At 43.9% G+C, this 19261-nt stretch overlaps 1 protein-coding gene across 3 annotated transcripts in view; it reads right to left on the bottom strand.

Moving 5' to 3' along the window:
* The window catches only part of slc12a2 (solute carrier family 12 member 2), a 63942-nt gene that overhangs the window by 34708 nt on the left and 9973 nt on the right, over nucleotides 1–19261 (bottom strand). For all 3 annotated transcript variants that reach the window (XM_041897498.2, XM_041897500.2, XM_041897499.2), the window contains exon 2: nucleotides 376–495. In XM_041897498.2, coding sequence (XP_041753432.1) covers nucleotides 376–495 — 120 coding nt within the window. The remainder of the gene's footprint in view (nucleotides 1–375; nucleotides 496–19261) is intronic.

Genomic DNA, 19261 nt, shown 5'->3' with positions numbered 1-19261 from the left:
TCCCTGGTCTATGCCATTGAACACTGTTCAAGAATAACTCGAGGACACTGCATTCCCTACAATGTCAGGACTAAAAAGAGAAGTGCTTATGCGGTACCAATGGTAGAGGCAGAAACTTCACATTGGTCCTCTGTAGCTCAGTTGGTATAGCATGGCTCTTGCAACGCCAGGATAGTGGGTTCGATTCCAGGGACCACCCATGCGTAAAACATTTATGCAAGAATTACTGTAAGTCACTTTGAATGAAAGCGTCTGCTAAATGAGAGACACCACACACACACACACACACACAGTGTCATATAACAAAAGGTAACCAGGAGTACGCTCTCAGGATGTCCAAAAGGTCTGACCAGAGTCTGTCGGTTGACCACTCACCAGCACCCCTTTGATCCATCCGAACTTGACCGCTCCCTTCGGCTCGGACGCCTCCTTGGCTGCGGCCTCCTCGGCCGGGGTCAGCTCATCCCCGTTGGCGAAGCCATCCTCAAACGGCTCCTGCAAACAGAATGAGACAGACAGGCTATGGTCAGCACACAATGGAAAAATACCCTTAAAGTCATGTGCAGTTGACACATCTGAATACTATTATCTCTGAATTAAACTGTCATTAATTTCTATGAACACTCTACCAGATCTAATTTGTATCTTTATCTGACATAGAATACCCCCTTACTCTCACACACAGACACCGACCGATTCATCTGTGCATGTATCGGCTGTAGAAGGTCAAACACAGGAAGCATCCCTGCTGTGCAGAGACAATGCCGTGACGTGAGTGGCTGCCCACTGGGTCGGTCTCCCAGGACGCCCCCAGGCTGCAGTCACCCCAGCCCACCCTCACAAGGGACAGCACAGGAGAGGAAGCCAAGCATTCAAAGGCCTTTACAACATCTCGTCCCTGGAACCCCCCACCTATTAACGCATAAATAAGGCCCAGACAAAGACAAAGCTCGAAGACAGGATCTTACATTAGCGTCGACTTCCTGCTTTACTGGCACTGAACCAAAGGCTGATCCCAAACGACATTTACACATGTATAGTGATTAACCCACTCGCCACTGGCAGTGTGGAAAAATAAGTAACCATCGACTGACTGCATGCAAATGTCCGCCCGGCTGCACACTCGAAAGGGTATTGACGTTCTGCCAGCGTTCGATACACCGCTCAGGCCCAGAGAGAGGGCCAGACACGGGTCCGCAGTCTCCGTTTCAGGAAGATTGAGACAGGAACAGGAGATAAGTTCTAGCCGACCTAACAATACAGGGCTTGTTCTCTTCCACGGTCCTTCATTTACCTAGGATTGGCATTCCGAGGCCCGCGACGCCACAGACTTTAAGTGAGTTGTCGTACTGTGCCCTGAGGCACATTAGAGGGTGATGAGATGACGTGGAGAGTGTTCATTGAATGTATGGATGGATGACCTTGGGTTTATTGATAGCCCCAGTCCGCAGGGTGACCGTGTCACGTTACAAAGCAGATACAGGCTGGCTGATACAGCAGGGACATTGCCCTCCGTATTTCAGTGATCAGGACAGTGATGTTCACCCCGCTCCAGGCACTAGGAGACATGGACTCATCATGCTAGCTATCGGATGGGCACATTTATTGGCCAGCATTATCGAGTTGCAGGACAAAGCGCCACCATTCCACGATCATTCATTTAATTTGCCTCAACTTTCATTCTGCCCATCATGTACATAGTGACTAACTTAACTGTTCTGCAACGTACGCTACTATAGCTACTGATCGACGACCAATGCAGAATGACTTTGCACATTTTCTACCTGTAAAGATCAAGAGATCATGAGTCATACAAATGAGAGAGATGCTAGATGTGGTCTCTATCCTCTCCATGCGTCACTCACAGCCCTCAGGACAAGTGCAGCATACTGTGTCTCTACAGAAAAAAGGTGAAGAGTGTAGCATCTCCTCCTCACACCCTTCCCTTGGAGTTCTCTTGCCCTCTTCCTCAGCATTCTGCGCTTCTCCCTCAAGGACGACCCATCCCCTCTCACTCGTCTTAGCAACCACCGTGCTGCCTGAAGTAACGCTGAGCTGCACTCAGCCGCTTAACAGAATAGCCTACCCCAAGTGTTTGTGTATTATCTGATGGTAAAGAGGATTCTGTCGGGAAGCTCCGACACTATCAAACAAAACGTAATCCTTCCTTTGGGTTTTGGGTATACAGGAGATTAAACAGGTTCGTGGAGGGATGAAACCTATGGGGGGAAACCGCACCATCTACTCTAGCATGTCGGGTAGGTAAATTGATCGGAGGTGTGGTTCCATTACAATGGGTATATAAATAGGTATGTAAATTATAAAAGAGCACGGCGCCTCTGGCATGTACCCCAGCATGACGGGGATAGACTGTGTGGAGGGAAGGGGGGGGGGGGCTCATCTTTGCCTCGCCAAGGCCATCTGTCAACAAGAGCTCCCTGCCTGCGTCCCCTAACAATGACTCAGCAGCTTCGATGGGGTCTGGTAGTGGCAGGTACACTGGGCTACAGAGGGAGGTGATGGGAGATTCTAGGAAATTAAAAAAGGGACGGTATTGTCGGTTGGCTCGGGGTGGGGGGGGGTGGGGGGGGTAACCAACCTCTTCTCAAACAAAACGAGCACGTCTCAGCTATGATAGCAGTGAGATTGGAATTTGGCAGTCCCAATTCCCAGCTCACACCAAATAAATCCTCATAAAAAGCAGACAAACTAACATTTGCTCTGAACACGGGAGGAAGAGAAGATCCGGAAACCAACAAATAGTATTAGGTCATGGAACCAACAACAGATGAGCTGCTAGTGAGGGGCAAGACCCAGAGCCTCCGGAAGTGAGTCATGCATCCCAATTAACTCTCAGCTCACTCTCTCTTTGTTAGTCAGCAGCCCTCGGGGCGTCTCGGAGAGCTGAATGGGACACAGGAATCGTCTGAAAGTCGTTGAGCAGATATGACATCAGCCATTGTTGGAGAGGAGCCCTGAAGCCAGCTAGTCGGTCTGGAATATCTTCAGCGGATCAGCAGTTTTTTTTAAAGAATACCCATGTTGAGACATGTCAGGCTCATCGTCAGCAACCTACTGTTCAGAATAAAATATTTAATTGCTTGGCCTTCCAGTGAGTCTAAAAAGTCACTACATTCTACAGGGGGGTTTTACAAAGCAGGGAAAGAATTCACACATCTAGAACACATGTCCTCTAATCACTTTTGGCATGCTCACGACCTGAGCCCGAGAGATTACTAGCACCATGTTGACCAGGAGTACAGTCTTTAGATCTAAAAGTGACCTTGTCAGTCACAAGTACGTGTTGAATGTTAACAGCTAGCCAATTACCCGGTGCCTTAAATTAATAACCAATGATGATATCTTGGTAGAGCAGGTGGTCAGTGTCAATTACATCAAAGATGCTCGCTATTCACTGTGCACATTATGGGCTAATTCTGTCCTAAATTAGCATTTCATGTGAACAGTCATCCCATATGATTAGGGCTGACCCCATTTATTCGACTGGTGGATTGTTTGGTCGATAGGCTGTTGGTCGACCCAGATTTCTTTAGTCCAGCAGTCAAAAAACTAAAATAAATAATGGTGTACAAGACACCTGTCTGATTGGTGCCTGTCTGAGTGGACTGATCCACCGTGGAGGCCAAGGGGATAGCACAGTCCATCACTCGAAGACATGTGGTACTGAAAATGCATATGGTTATTTTATGTAAGAACAATGGTGCAACACTAATAAAAATATTATTTCATAACAAATGCGCTTTCTCCCGCGTTGGATAGTGGTCGCTGTCCGCTGTTCTGAAACACATTGTGCACTGCTGAATTGGCGCCTTTTCCTAGACCATGTTGCCCTTGCCTTAATGGTCTAAGAAAACTGAGGAGATGAAACCAACTTAATTAGGTCTATAATCAATAGCCTAACTTAAAATGTGCCTGGCTTTATAAAATCATCCATCAATCCACACAAAAGTATGTGGACACCCCTTCAAATTAGTGGATTCGACTATTTCAGTCACACCCGTTGCGGAGAGGTGTATAGAATCGAGCACAGCCATGCAATCTCCATAGACAAATATTGGCAGTAGAATGACCTTACTGAGGAGCTCAGTGACTTTCAACGTGGCACCGTCATAGGATGCCACCTTTCCAACAAATCAGTTCGTCAAATTTCAACTGTAAGTGCTGTTACTGTGAAGTGGAAACATCTAGGAGCAACAACGGCTCAGCCGCGAAGTGATAGGCCACACAAGCTCACAGAACGGACCGCCGAGTGTTGAAGCGCGTAGTGCGTAAAAACGTCTGTTCTTGGGTTTGGCGGATGCCAGGAGAACACTACCTGCCCCAATGCATAGTGCCAACTGTAAAGTTTGTTGGAGGAGGAATAATGGCCTGGGGCTGGTTTTCATGGTTCGGGCGAGGCCCCTTAGCTCCAGTGAAGGGAAATCTTAATGCTATAGAATACAATGACATTCTAGACGATTCTGTGCTTCCAAACTTTGTTGCAACAGTTTGGGGAAGGCCCTTTCCTGTTTCAGCATGACAATGCCCCTGTGCACAAAGCGAGGTCCATATATCAATGGTTTGTCGAGATTGGTGTGGAAGAACTGACCTGCACAGAGCCCTGACCTCAACCCCATCGAACACCTTTGGGATGAGTTGGAACGCCGACTGCGAGCCAGGCCTAATCGCCCAACATCAGTGCCCGACCTCACTAATGCTTGTGGCTGAAGTCCCCGCAGCAATGTTCCAACATCTAGTGGAAAGTCTTCCCAGAAGAGTGGAGGCTGTTCTAGCAGCAAAGGGGGGACCAACTCCATATTAATGCCCATGATTTTGGAATGAGATGTTCGACAAGCAGGTGTCCACATACTTTTGGTCATGTAGTGTATATCTACAGGAATAAGACAGATCCTGCTTCTGTTGCCTGTTTGAGTGTTTGTTTAAAAGCCTACTGATTCTGTGAGCACTAAGCCTCACGCAACCACAACATGTCGGATAAACAATAACAAATTCAGCGGGTTATAATCTTTGCTATGATGTAATAAAGGACACTGTTCCAAATTGTCAGAAAACATAATAACAACCATGCTTTTTCTTTTTCTCCTTATTGTTATTATTACTATGATCATCATTATAATAAATAAGTAATGTCATTATCATTAGTAAGCTTATATAACAGCCTTCTATAACCACCATCGAGGTGTAGGCGTAAGAGCGCATCCTGTTTAGTCTTCACACCGTAAATTACTTAGGCCTATATTTCAACATATAGGCTACTGTATCAATCAATCATTCGTTCATGTCATCACACAGCATACGAGTCATTCATGATTTGAAATGGAATCAAGCATTTTTGTTTTAAAATAAAATAAAGCGACCCTTGAATAATTTGTGTAAACAATAAATAAAACGTTCCATTTCGGAAATTGCATTTACAAATGAATGCGACTGTTTTTAGTCTTTGCTATAATAAAGGCTTTAGAGGAAAACAAAATTGATTCTCTGGTACGCTTATAATTAAATGTAGTGTTGTTTACATTGTTCCAAACGGTCAGGAAAATTATATTGTAATCGAACAGCACCTGTTTGGGCACACATAATATCCACACAGCGCTTACGCTTTACCTTTCTCTTGCTCTCCAGTATTTTCCAAAACTAGTCAAATTTATTCCACACATCTGACTTCCCCTTTACCTCCTGAGGAACCAGTAAACATTCCCGCGTTTCTAGTTTAGTTTATATGTCACGTCCTCTTCAACCATTTTGCTGTCACGTGTTACGGTTTTCGGAGTTTGTTATAACCAATTTATTGATGTGATTATGATATGCTATAGGTCAGGCCCTATTGGTCATGTGCATGCGATGCATACATGTGTCACGTAAAGAGAGCAAGGATTGAGGGAATGTTTTTCTTAAAATTAGGGATTTCGGTAACATAACTTTTCAGTCAGAAATGGCTGTAATTATGTTGCAGCTTCAACAACATGGACAGCGCGATAAACACTTTGATGTTATGTGGTGGTCGCTGCAGCAGGAAGTCACTGGCTGTCTTTTAATTTATTTTTAATTTATTTTTACACAGAGGACCAAGTCTGAGCCCGGCTCTGCACAATGAAATCAATTGCGGTCATACTCCCTCTAGTCATTTGTGTGCGATGTTCCCTCTAAGCTCCCCCCGGGACGCGCAGAAGAAAATTCAGCCCACGAGATTGAAAGAGTTTTCCCTGTTAGTTAACACTATCAACGTTTCCCTTTACTGTGGCAATTGTGATCGAATCAACGCAATATTATCCTTTGCTAGTTAGTGAGTTATTAGCCCAGTTATAGATAATTTGTAGTCAGCAATAGGGGAGGGATTGCTTCCTACAAGAGCACAAAACGTGTACATTTCTAGACATCTTTGAAAAGCAAGTCAGGTAAAGAGCTTCTTTTTTATTAATTTTTTAAAGGGGCAGTGTTGTATTTTGAGACATGCTTGAATAAGCTAAGTAGCCATTAGGCAGAGGGTAGCATAATTTGTCTGATTCTCTGTTATAATCATATGGAAATAATAATGCATTTTATTTTGTGTAGTGGTTTCTTGCATCAAACGCAACAACATTTTCAGTCACCTCCTTGTCTGAAGGACAAGTGGATAAACAGGTTCATGTCAAGCCCTGCATGTTTATTTTCAAAAGCCTCATGGAATGTAGACCTACATTGAACACCACACATTGGCTGCTCCTGTAGGCTGAATGATAGAACAGCTATTTCTTTTCTTTTTTTGTAGTCAGCCATGTTAAAATATTATGGGATGCATTTTCTCCATTGTTTTTGATGGTAGGCCACTCTGGTAGGTCTACATTATGCTCAAATAGCCACAGTAGCCTACTTGGCCACTGTTAAAACTAATTTTTAAAGCAAGTGTTCACAGTAAATGAGTGCTGGAAGTTGCACAGAATTTTCACAACGTTCAGGTTTGCGCTCAGTCCCAAACAAAATTAGAGGGAACATTGTTTGTGTGCCTTAATTATTTTATCAAACAGTGAGCTTAAAGCATCAGACAAGCTCAGTGCATATAGTTGATTTGATTAAAAAAAACACATTGGATGTGTCTATATATGGAAAAATACGTTTAAAAATGTCGACCAATCGATCGGTCGACCAAGATTTTGTATTGTTTTTGTCGGAGACAGCCCTACATGATTTTATTTATTCCTTTTACCGGTTGATCACATAAAGCTGTTTAGGTTAAGGCTTCTTGTTTTACATTCCCCCAAGAGTGTGCCAAAAACCACTGGCAAAGTGATAGCCTGGTCCCAGATCTGTTGGCAAGACAACACAAACAGATCAGGAACCAGGCTAGCAAAGTGATACCGTATCTCTGGAATCACCCAGGGGTTTTGACTCCCTTGTAGAAACAAAGCTGGGTCAAAAGGAAGTCATCAGATAGCCTAATGGCAACAAAATACGGTGGGGGAAAAAAAGTATTTAGTCAGCCACCAATTGTGCAAGTTCTCCCACTTAAAAAGATGAGAGCGGCCTGTAATTTTCATCATAGGTACACCTCAACTATGACAGACAAATTGAGAAAATAAAATCCAGAAAATCACATTGTAGGATTTTTAATGAATTTATTTGCAAATTATGGTGGAAAATAAGTATTTGGTCACCTACAAACAAGCAAGATTTCTGGCTCTCACAGACCTGTAACTTCTTCTTTAAGAGGCTCCTCTGTCCTCCACTCGTTACCTGTATTAATGGCACCTGTTGAACTTGTTATCAGTATAAAAGACCTGTCCACAACCTCAAACAGTCACACTCCAAACTCCACTATGGCCAAGACCAAAGAGCTGTCAAAGGACACCAGAAACAAAATTGTAGACCTGCACCAGGCTGGGAAGACTGAATCTGCAATAGGTAAGCAGCTTGGTTTGAAGAAATCAACTGTGGGAGCAATTATTAGGAAATGGAAGACATACAAGACCACTGATAATCTCCCTCGATCTGGGGCTCCACGCAAGATCTCACCCCGTGGGGTCAAAATGATCACAAGAACGGTGAGCAAAAATCCCAGAACCACACGGGGGGACCTAGTGAATGACCTGCAGAGAGCTGGGACCAAAGTAACAAAGCCTACCATCAGTAACACACTACGCCGCCAGGGACTCAAATCCTGCAGTGCCAGACGTGTCCCCCTGCTTAAGCCAGTACATGTCCAGGCCCGTCTGAAGTTTGCTAGAGTGCATTTGGATGATCCAGAAGAGGATTGGGAGAATGTCATATGGTCAGATGAAACCAAAATATAACTTTTTGGTAAAAACTAAACTTGTCGTGTTTGGAGGACAAAGAATGCTGAGTTGCATCCAAAGAACACCATACCTACTGTGAAGCATGGGGGTGGAAACATCATGCTTTGGGGCTGTTTTTCTGCAAAGGGACCAGGACGACTGATCCGTGTAAAGGAAAGAATGAATGGGGCCATGTATCGTGAGATTTTGAGTGAAAACCTCCTTCCATCAGCAAGGGCATTGAAGATGAAACGTGGCTGGGTCTTTCAGCATGACAATGATCCCAAGCACACCGCCCGGGCAACGAAGGAGTGGCTTCGTAAGAAGCATTTCAAGGTCCTGGAGTGGCCTAGCCAGTCTCCAGATCTCAACCCCATAGAAAATCTTTGGAGGGAGATGAAAGTCCGTGTTGCCCAGCGACAGCCCCAAAACATCACTGCTCTAGAGGAGATCTGCATGGAGGAATGGGCCAAAATACCTGCAACAGTGTGTGAAAACCTTGTGAAGACTTACAGAAACGTTTGACCTGTGTCATTGCCAACAAAGGGTATATAACAAAGTATTGAGAAACTTTTGTTATTGACCAAATACTTATTCTCCACCATAATTTGCAAATAAATTCATAGAAAATCCTACAATGTGATTTTCTGGAATTTTTTTCCTCATTTTGACTGTCATAGTTGACGTGTACCTATGATGAAAATTACAGGCCTCTCTCATCTTTTTAAGTGGGAGAACCTGCACAATTGGTGGCTGACTAAATACTTTTTTCCCCCACTGTACATCAGTGTATTGACACGAGTTGTACTGTGAAAGCAATGGATATATGGTGAACGTATTGTAGTCTAGACTAGAGACAATTATATTTGTATAGATTGGCAGGGTAGGTGCCTGTGCATCTGTGTATGCCTATTTATAGAAACCAGAGTGACGGTGAAAATTTACCGAATTAATCTGTGTTCATGTGAATCTGAACTCTGAGTCCTTAAACCTTCATTACATGTTTAATTCCCGACAGACTGGGTATAGCCAATGATTACGGCCAGAGCATTAAATCTAAAGCTTGTTCTGTCCTCCCTCCCTCCCTCCCCATTTCCCCTTGAGTATTTATGGAGAAACAGAGCAAAATCTAATTCCTTCACACATGGCCATTTTTTAAAAATGGGCAAGCTCTCCCTCGGGTGCTCAGATATAAACAGCATGTTTTTCCCTGGTATTCTACTACAGTGCGTGTTTGTGTATGCTGCAAATTTATTTTGGTAGCTAGCTAGCTAGTTACCAAGGGAAGAAAATATCAAGGGATTAAGGTGAATGATCGCTGGGTCGAGGAGATTGAGGCTATAACAGCCTACAAAGCAACTACTTCCAACAATCAAGTGCTGCTCGATGATAGAGGTGTGGAAAAAGTTGTAAATAGCAACATTGAATGTTTTCATCTAAGGAAAGGCAGCAACCACATTTAAGAGGATAGCTTTCTGGCCAGGCTAAAGACCTAGCCAAGGAGTGATATTTAAACAAACTTACAGGCCTAAAGGATGGTGCATTACCCATGTTGCTTGGAAACCAGAGGTAGCAGCATCCATTTGCATGTCACAGTGATGCCCATGCCTGCCCAGTAATGAAAGATCAACAGTAATCTGTTTTTTGGCATCAGTGGCATGAACAGCTGGGTGACGGACAGTGTTCATAAAATAAATAAATGAATGAGACTGGGTCATGTTATTGGGGCCATTATGCAACATAGTAATCAAGGTCTGCTGCTCTTGCGTAACTCCAGGAAGTTTAAAAACAGGGGAACAGCTAGGCTACTTTTTGGAGGGGGAATTTGACAGTAACTTCATCCTGCCCAGAGAACATAAAATACTAACCTCCGTCCCGCCACCAATAAGCTAGTTGACCTCTCGGGTGACCTCTCAGGTCTGGGGCACCACAGGAGGCCCTTTCAATTCAATTCAATTCAAGTTCTTTATTGGCTTGGGAAACATATGTTAACATTGCCAAAGCAAGTGAAGTAGATAGTAAACAAAAGTGAAATAAACAATACATTTTAACAGTAAACATTACACTCAGAAGTTCCAAAAGAATAAAGACATTTAAAATGTCATATTATGTATATATACACACACAGTGTTGTAACAATGTGCAAATAGTTTATCACGTGACCATTGGGCCACACCTCCCTATGCAGGGCTCTTTTATTCTATTTTATTTTTTATTATTATTAATGTATTTTTACAAACGAGCACATGCTCCTAAGTTGAAAAATGTAGGAGCACAAAGAATTTTAGAAGCACATTTAAAATAATGCAACATATTCATAATAAGAATTGGCAGCAATTACAAAATACCGGGTTAAGGTGCACCAGAAAAATTGATTTAAGATGTAACGTACATTGGGCCTATATGAATCCTAGTTACTTGCTCATCAGGGACACAATCAACATGCGCGAGTGCCCAGTCTTGTTTTGCATGTTAGGCTTGTTTTGCATGCAGATTCCACAGTGCAACATGTACGGTGCCTTCAGAAAGTATTCATACCCCTTGACTTATTCCACTTTGAAGTGTTTGCCTGAATTTAAAATGGAATACAGAGCGACTTACAATTAGTGCATTCAACTTAAGATACAGTATCTAGGTGAGACAACCACATTTCACAGTCGTATCAGTACATTTTCCCTAAATAAAGTAGTTATAAGCAAAGTCAGTGCTAGTAAGAAAAGACAAGTGCATTTATTTCTTTTTTACATTATTCCCGCATCTCATTCTATTATTTTATGAGGTAATTAATTTCAGTCATCCATGCACAGTACTATTAATCACTATTATGAGCCAACTGGTTTGATAAATGGCAAACACACTGCCTGTGGTGTGACACTATGGACACACTAGTGTTTTTGTGACTTGGACGTGTGACACAATAAAGCTCAGAGTCAAAGCTTGGCCAAATCAGTTCCGCTTCTGTTTTGGGAGGGAAGATTGAGGTCATTGGAGGCATATTTTTTCCTCCAGTTGACTGATAAGGAGCTTGGATCTTGTTTGATGTCCACTCAAAAAGGTTAACAAGAATCTATAAGTCTGAAACAGTCACGCCAATGGCGGATTAAAAGGGTAGTCACCGGGCCTCCCGAGAGGCACAGCGGTCTAAGGCACTGCATTGCAGTGTTGCGGCATCACTACAGCCTGGGGTTCAATCCCAGGCGGTGTCATTATCGGCCGTGACCGGGAGTCCCACAGGGCGCCGCACAATTGGCCCAGTGCCGTCTGCGTTAGGGGAGGGTTTGGCCGGGGGGGGCTTTACTTGGCTCATCGCGCTCTAGCGACTCCTTGTGGCGGGCCGGGCGCCTGCAGGCTGACTTCGGTCGTCAGTTGAACAGTGGTTCCTCTGACACATTGGTGCGGCTGGCTTCCGGGTTAAGCAAGCGGGTGTTAAGAAGCGCGGCTTGGCGGGTCATGTTTCGGAGGACACGTGACTCAACCGTCGCAACTCCCAAGCCTGTTGGGGAGTTGCAGCGATGAGACAAGATCGTAATCACGAAATTGGGGAGAAGAAAAAATAAAAAAATGGGGTAAAAAACAACATAAAACATATTTTTAAAAGGATAGTCACCGGCTGTCAGGTATCTTGGGAAGTATGAGGGTCCAAATGGTAGGGCTGCACAAAATGAGCAATATTGACATGAGCAATATCCATATCGCAAGAGATCAATATTGCATGCAATATTTTGAAACACTCAGCCACGTGTAACATCCGTTTTTATAGTTTGCACCGTCCCACCCACACACTCAGCCCCACCCCCGTCACTCAAGCAGCCAGTTCCTCCTCTGTTAGATGTTGTTCTGTTAGGTCAAATGCTTTCCACTTTGCTTCTTAATATAAAATCATTCTATGATTCTAACAGTTCACCCAAGTGTTTATCTAGAATCTATTTTTTGCCCATATCGTGTAGCCCTACTCAAAGGCAAAAGGCATTTAGCGTTGTCTAGTTATGTGGGATTACTTCCAAGGGACACATTGCCTACATAAACATTAGGGATGAAGTTATCCATTGCATTTTAATACAAAAATGTGTCTAGATATATGTATTCCTCTGGCTCGAGAACAGAGATCTGATATGTCAACAGTGAATTACACAAAGTAGAGGCAATATGGCCGGCTACAGAGACAAAAAAATTGTGTGTGTAGATGGACTGCATAGGAATTTTTATTACACCATATTTTGCTGCCTGGCAGGGGCACCAGACTCTGCTTCGAGCGAGAGAGAGACTAGGATAGCTCAGATACTGCCTGAGGAGAGGCTGAGAACTGATATTGTACTGCTGACAATCTCCTCAAAAACAACATACATCAAAAGCACTTTACTTCTTCCCCGGGGCTATGACTATCACCTTGTCACCTGTGGCATCTTCACCACTGCCCATTTGGGAATAGTCCTCAATATGCTCTTGGTGCCCATCTGGGTGTTCAAGGCAGTAGCCCACTGGCAGCTTCTGTGAGTGTCAATCAGCTCGGACTGCTGTGTACCTGGTAGCGAGACCTGATAGTGTAGAGACGGGCTGTTCATGTCGAGGCCTATAGAGGAAATGCTGGGATGCATATGGAAAATAACTGGGTACTAGGAGTTAAAACATGGCCCAGCTTCTGTACCCATGTCGCTTCTGTACCCCATCTGTTATTTATTAAAAACCATGAAAAAAGAGATTCAAATGTTCCCGTTAAACGAGCATTAAGTCTTGGCACATTGAGCGGTGATAAAAAAAAAATAATAAAAAAAAAAGTGGGCAAGGCAGTGTTGAATTCTACGAAATCTGCTTGGTGTGCCAGCGAGAGCCAACGCTTCCGAAACTCACACCACTGGAGAGCAGACGGCACAGAACGAGTCAGAGAACATTATCTACGTGGGTGAAGTAACACAAAAGAGCAGATTTCCACAACAATGCCAAAGCCAATGGGAGGCTTAGCTGGCAGAGGAAACTGCAGTTGGATCAGCCAAGGAGAAGATGGCCTCCAAAAACTGACGAGCGGTCCGATTTCACACCAAGCAAAACGGACCTCAGGAAAAGGAAGACAAATAACGATGAAGGAAAATGGAGAAGAATTGTGCAAACAGCCAACACAACAGGATACCGGGCTAGGCCTCAGGCGTATGAATCCACTAACTAATCTGGCAATAGAAAAATATTAATAATAATGGATGTAGCTCAGTTGGTAGAGCATGGCGCTTGCAACGCCAGGGTTGTGGGTTCGATTCCCATGGGGGGCCAGTATGAAAAATGTATGCACTAACTGTAAGTCGCTCTGGATAAGAGCATCTGCCAAATGACTAAAATGTAATGCTGGAACAGTGTTGGTTGGGACTGGAGAAAGTTAAGGATTCTATGAAAACATATTGCTAGAGAGCCACATTTCTGGGAAAAGTGCTCCAACACACTGTGTTGGACTAATAGAGGGGCACTTCTTAATAAACGCTGTTCTCTCCTGTGGGTTAGCAGGTTTCCAAGAATTGACGCAACAACTCTAATCAAAAAAACAAATAACACTCCAATTAATATAAGTATTCTTGGAACAGCCCGTTCCCCCACTGCAATCCCAAATGGCATCACGGAACAAAATAGCGACTGCCTGCATCACAACCCAGGTTCCAATTTGGCTCTGCTAAACAGGCAGCTTTGTTGGGTTGTGTTTTATAGGGGACCCTTGTGAAAAAGGGTGAGCCCATTTCTAAACAGGAAATGAGCACCTTTCCTCTCATACCTGCCCAATAATGAAAATGAAACCTGTCCAAACCCCTTTAAAAATGGCCCACTCATAAGTTTTCACCTTGAGCTGGGGTTAAGATCGCCCGCCATCTTTCCTCCCATATATAATAAGACCTTTGTCTATAGAGTGCAATTAGCAGTCAGCATACCACAGGTATATACGGCTGTTGACAAGTGCACTTTGTGCAGAATTAAAGATCTAGATAACTAGACACTCAGAGGTCAGTGAATGTCGAGTTGGAACGGTGGCCACTGCCTCTAGTCTCCCCACGGAGGGAGAAAGCAGGGATCATCAAAGCAGTATAATTGATGACCAGCAGGACACAGGAGCTCTTCATGGGGCTCTGGGAGCATCCTGGATCCATTAGGATCGATGACGTCGCCAAACTCAGGCCCCTCCATGTTGTGACCCAGTGACAGATGACAGCGTTGATTAAAATGGGCAGACTTCCTGTTCATGTTTATTTGCCTCCTCCCACGTGAGTGTACACACCACACACACAGTATCATATGCATGTGCCTGGGATCTGTCTTATTTGTGCCCAAGTACAGCATCAAATTGTGCTACACTACCCATATATGGTTGCACGGCCCAAATGCATCCCAGCTGCATTGCCGAATGAAACACGGATGAACTCGTCAATGGAAACCATATGTAATATGTGCACCCACTTACAGCGACTGAATGACGAACACAGACAAAAGTGTTGAGACAAACTGCAAGCAGCCATTGGAGCCAATTTACACTAACCCGCTTCTATACAAGCTTTTATCCTTGTAAAAAAAAATCTGAAATCACACCATGTTCCCATATATCGTCATCATGTTAGGAGGTCTGGGCCACTGACTGCTCCAGGGCAATTCCACCATAACGCTAAGACAGATTTTTAAAAATACCAAACAGAAACCATTGATTTAAAAGTTTAACATACAAAAGCTACACACAATGACTACTTTGAAAAATGTACAAATAAAATCATTTACTGGAAAAACTGCAGATGCAAAGTTTAGTAACAGAATTACGGTAAAATCTTTTTTTTATTCTGTTACAAAACGTTGTATCTCCACAGTTCTTCCTGTAAATGTTTTAATACTATTCAGTGGAAATTGTTAAAAGTAGTCCTTTTTTATAGAGTTCTATAGTTTGTTCAACTTAGAAAATCTGTTTTTTGTTTGGTGTACATTTTAAAGTGAAAAATCAGAGTCTCAGTGTAATTCCGTTACCGTGGAATTGCCCTCCAATCAAACCACGATGGGAGGAGGCACTCATGACTGGCCAGTGGTTAACCCAAACGGCAAAGAGAAAGACCGGTCGACATGCAATGAAAAAGGGGAGAGAAGGAGTGAAAGCCTGCAGCAGCATACAAAACAAACATACAGTCACTAAACTGGCCACAGTTGGTGAACCACACAGAGGCAGCGCTCCCACACACAGAGCTGCTAGTACAATCCAGCAGTGGTCTATGGGAGTGTGAATAAAAAGGGACTAAACAGGGCTGGGACTGAAAGACAAGGAGAACATGTTGACTAGCAGTAGCAGGCTGCAGCTGATTGTCATGTGGACTCTGTCTGTCTATCAGCCAGCTGTGCATTTATGATGAGATCATTGTTGCTTTGCAGGGTCACATGCTGTTTATTTGAGTAGTGAGGGGAGGGGGTGACATACAAATACACATGGCAGGTGCCATGGGCTTGGTTGAGGTTTCTAGCATGTTGAAAAGTCAAAAAAAGTTTGTCTAAGAACAAACGGAGGTCAAAAGAAGATGTTCTTTCGTACCTGGCAAAAGTTTGTTGGTTGTTTTGGGGGCTGTAACAGCCATAACAAAAATCAAGAAAAAAAAAAACTGCAGATTTTCAAAAATGTTTTAAGTTGTTTGCAATATCTGACCGATAACTTTATTCATCTCCAACAAAGCAATGTATATATTTATGAGATTAAAAAAATAAATATATATATATATATATATACACATACACATACACACACACACATTTATCAACCCATGGAGGTCTGGATTTGGAGTCACCCTCAAAATTAAAGTGGAAAACCACACTACAGGCTGATCCAACTTTGATGTAATGTCCTTAAAACAAGTCAAAATGAGGCTCAGTAGTGTGTGTGGCCTCCACGTGCCTGTATGACCTCCCTACAATGCCTGGGCATGCTCCTGATGAGGTGGCGGATGGTCTCCTGAGGGATCTCCTCCCAGACCTGGACTAAAGCATCCGCCAACTCCTGGACAGTCTGTGGTGCAACGTGGCGTTGGTGGATGGAGCGAAACATGATGTCCCAGATGTGCTCAATTGGATTCAGGTCTGGGGAACGGGCGGGCCAGTCCATAGCATCAATGCCTTCCTCTTGCAGGAACTGCTGACACACTCCAGCCACATGAGGTCTAGCATTGTCATGCATTAGGAGGAACCCAGGGCCAACCGCACCAGCATATGGTCTTACAAGGGGTCTGAGGATCTCATCTCAGTACCTAATGGCAGTCAGGCTACCTCTGGCGAGCACATGGAGGGCTGTGCGGCCCCCCAAAGAAATGCCACCCCACACCATAACTGACCCACTGCCAAACCGGTCATGCTGAAGGATGTTGCAGGCAGCAGAACGTTCTCCACGGCGTCTCCAGACTCTGTCACGTCTGTCACATGTGCTCAGTGTGAACCTGCTTTCATCTGTGAAGAGCACAGGGCGCCAGTGGCGAATTTGCCAATCTTGGTGTTCTCTGTTAAATGCCAAACGTCCTCCACGGTGTTGGGCTGTAAGCACAACCCCCACCTGTGGACGTCGGGCCCTCATACCACCCTCATGGAGTCTGTTTCTGACCGTTTGAGCAGACACATGCACATTTGTGGCCTGCTGGAGGTCATTTTGCAGGGCTCTGGCAGTGCTCCTCCTGCTCCTCCTTGCACAAAGGTGGAGCTAGCAGTCCTGCTGCTGAGTTGTTGCCCTCCGACGGCCTCCTCCACGTCTCCTGATGTACTGGCCTGTCTCCTGGTAGCGCCTCCATGCTCTGGACACTACGCTGACAGACACAGCAAACCTTCTTGCCACAGCTCGCATTGATGTGCCATCCTGGATGAGCTGCACTACCTGAGCCACTTGTGTGGGTTGTAGACTCCGTCTCATGCTACCACTAGAGTGAAAGCACCGCCAGCATTCAAAAGTGACCAAAACATCAGCCAGGAAGCATAGGAACTGAGAAGTGGTCTGTGGTCACCACCTGCAAAACCAGTCCTTTATTGGGGGTGTCTTGCTAATTGCCTATAATTTCCACCTGTTGTCTATTCCATTTGCACAACAGCATGTGAAATGTATTGTCAATCAGTGTTGCTTCCTAAGTGGACAGTTTGATTTCACAGAAGTGTGATTGACTTGGAGTTACATTGTGTTGTTTAAGTGTTCCATTTATTTATTTGAGCAGTATACATACATACATACATACATACATACCAAACAAGATCGCCTGAGCCAGTCTTTCATTTCTACTGATGGGACTACCTTGCTTAGCAAAGCCCCTCATTGTCGTGGGGGACTCACTTGTCACCGGTTTCACGGTCTTGATCCAAGCGGCAATTCAACACAATTCAAAGGCAAAAGCCAGCAGCAACACAAGGCAGGTCATTACAGTTCCATTAGTGCGACACACTAAGCGACCTGGGTTCCACTACCAGAGGTTACTCATGCTGTAGCATCTAATGCTTCTCAGAGACCCAGAGAAAGTGAGACACAGGGCAATATTTTTTCTCTCCTAAAAAGCCATTACGAAGTTTGCCACAACTTTACAGTTCAAAATAAACCTGTTATGTAGGCCGACAGTCGGTCATGTACTTTTCATGAGTGTGTGTGTGTGACTTCTTGAAGATGACGCAGCGTGAATGGAAAGAGTTATATATAGTTGTATACCATTCAAAAGTCACCAATACTGATGATAGCATGTGGCCGTGGCAAGCAGCGAATCGCTGATCGGTTCTGATGCCATGTGCAATAGCAAGCGACAGGAAATAAGCTTACGAAGGTGTTTTGTCCCCAAGGACATTTTCTGAGAAGCCATGTGATAAGAATGTGGCCTCTCAGTGGTCATGTCAAGGGTCACTATTCAGCAAATAAGAACTAGCCACAAGTCTTCTATTAAAAGACAGAGCATATATTTTACACTCGCCAACCAGGTATCCATCCAACCTTTTTATGCGAGTAAAGTACTCGATAAATGTCGTCACGACAGGCCTGACGGAAACAGCAAAATTGTCTGTACACTTTCCAAATGTCGACAAAACACACTAGCACAGGTGGATTATTTTTGTGTCTGTCTAATGTATTATGAGAGACTGGCTGCGGAAATGCCTTAATGAGCATATATATATATATATATATATATATATATATATATTAAACCATCATATGGAAGTAAACATGGAGTCACGCGATGATGTGTGGTCCTCCCACTAAGACTCGGGAAAGCATGCAGTCTATTAGGCTACAGAGGAAATAAAGTTAGGAACTTTACAAGGTGGTGAAAGTGCACGGTGTTGAGCTTGATGCTCCTTTCCAATAAATATCAAAGAGTCTTCTTGTGGTGACATGATGATCAATGCTTCGCTGCAGTTTGACAAATAAAAATAATGTATTTTGTCCATAATAATCTCATCATGTAGTAGGCTATACCCGCACTGTATTAGCAAGCTGTTGGATAGAGCGCATGTTCCAAGACCAGAGGGGGCACAATCGCTATTTAAAACACAGTTTTTATTGACAAAACCATCAGTAGAGTTGAAAATGCGATGGAAACCCATATAACTTTTTTGATTTGTTGTTTTTATTTAACCGCAAAAAAGTTAATTATGTGCACTACGTCAGCACGCACAGCCTTTTAACCGCAAGTCAGTTTGACAGAAACATCCCTCTGGTGGGAAAATGCGCATATTGTTTTTATGCGGATTTTAGAATACTCTGTCACCAATTGAATGGAAACCTAGCCATAGAAATACAAGTTGTCAGTACGGAAGTATTTAGTCCCTAAAATAATAAATACATTGCTTCATCTGTGACTGTGTAGCAGTGCCATCTTAGGTCCTTCCCAGAGAGTAGGCCTACTCCAGTAATTACGGACAGTCACACTGTGACGCTAATAGATATGGCCCTGGGTAAGAGAGAAGCCATACGCACACAAGAACATTCGCACAACCACTTACAAGTGACTGCCAAATGGCATGTGTATACATTACACCAG

Source organism: Coregonus clupeaformis, unplaced genomic scaffold (assembly GCF_020615455.1).
Source record: "Coregonus clupeaformis isolate EN_2021a unplaced genomic scaffold, ASM2061545v1 scaf0391, whole genome shotgun sequence".
Lineage (NCBI taxonomy): Eukaryota > Metazoa > Chordata > Actinopteri > Salmoniformes > Salmonidae > Coregonus > Coregonus clupeaformis.
This window is presented reverse-complemented; position numbering and strand designations above follow the sequence as displayed.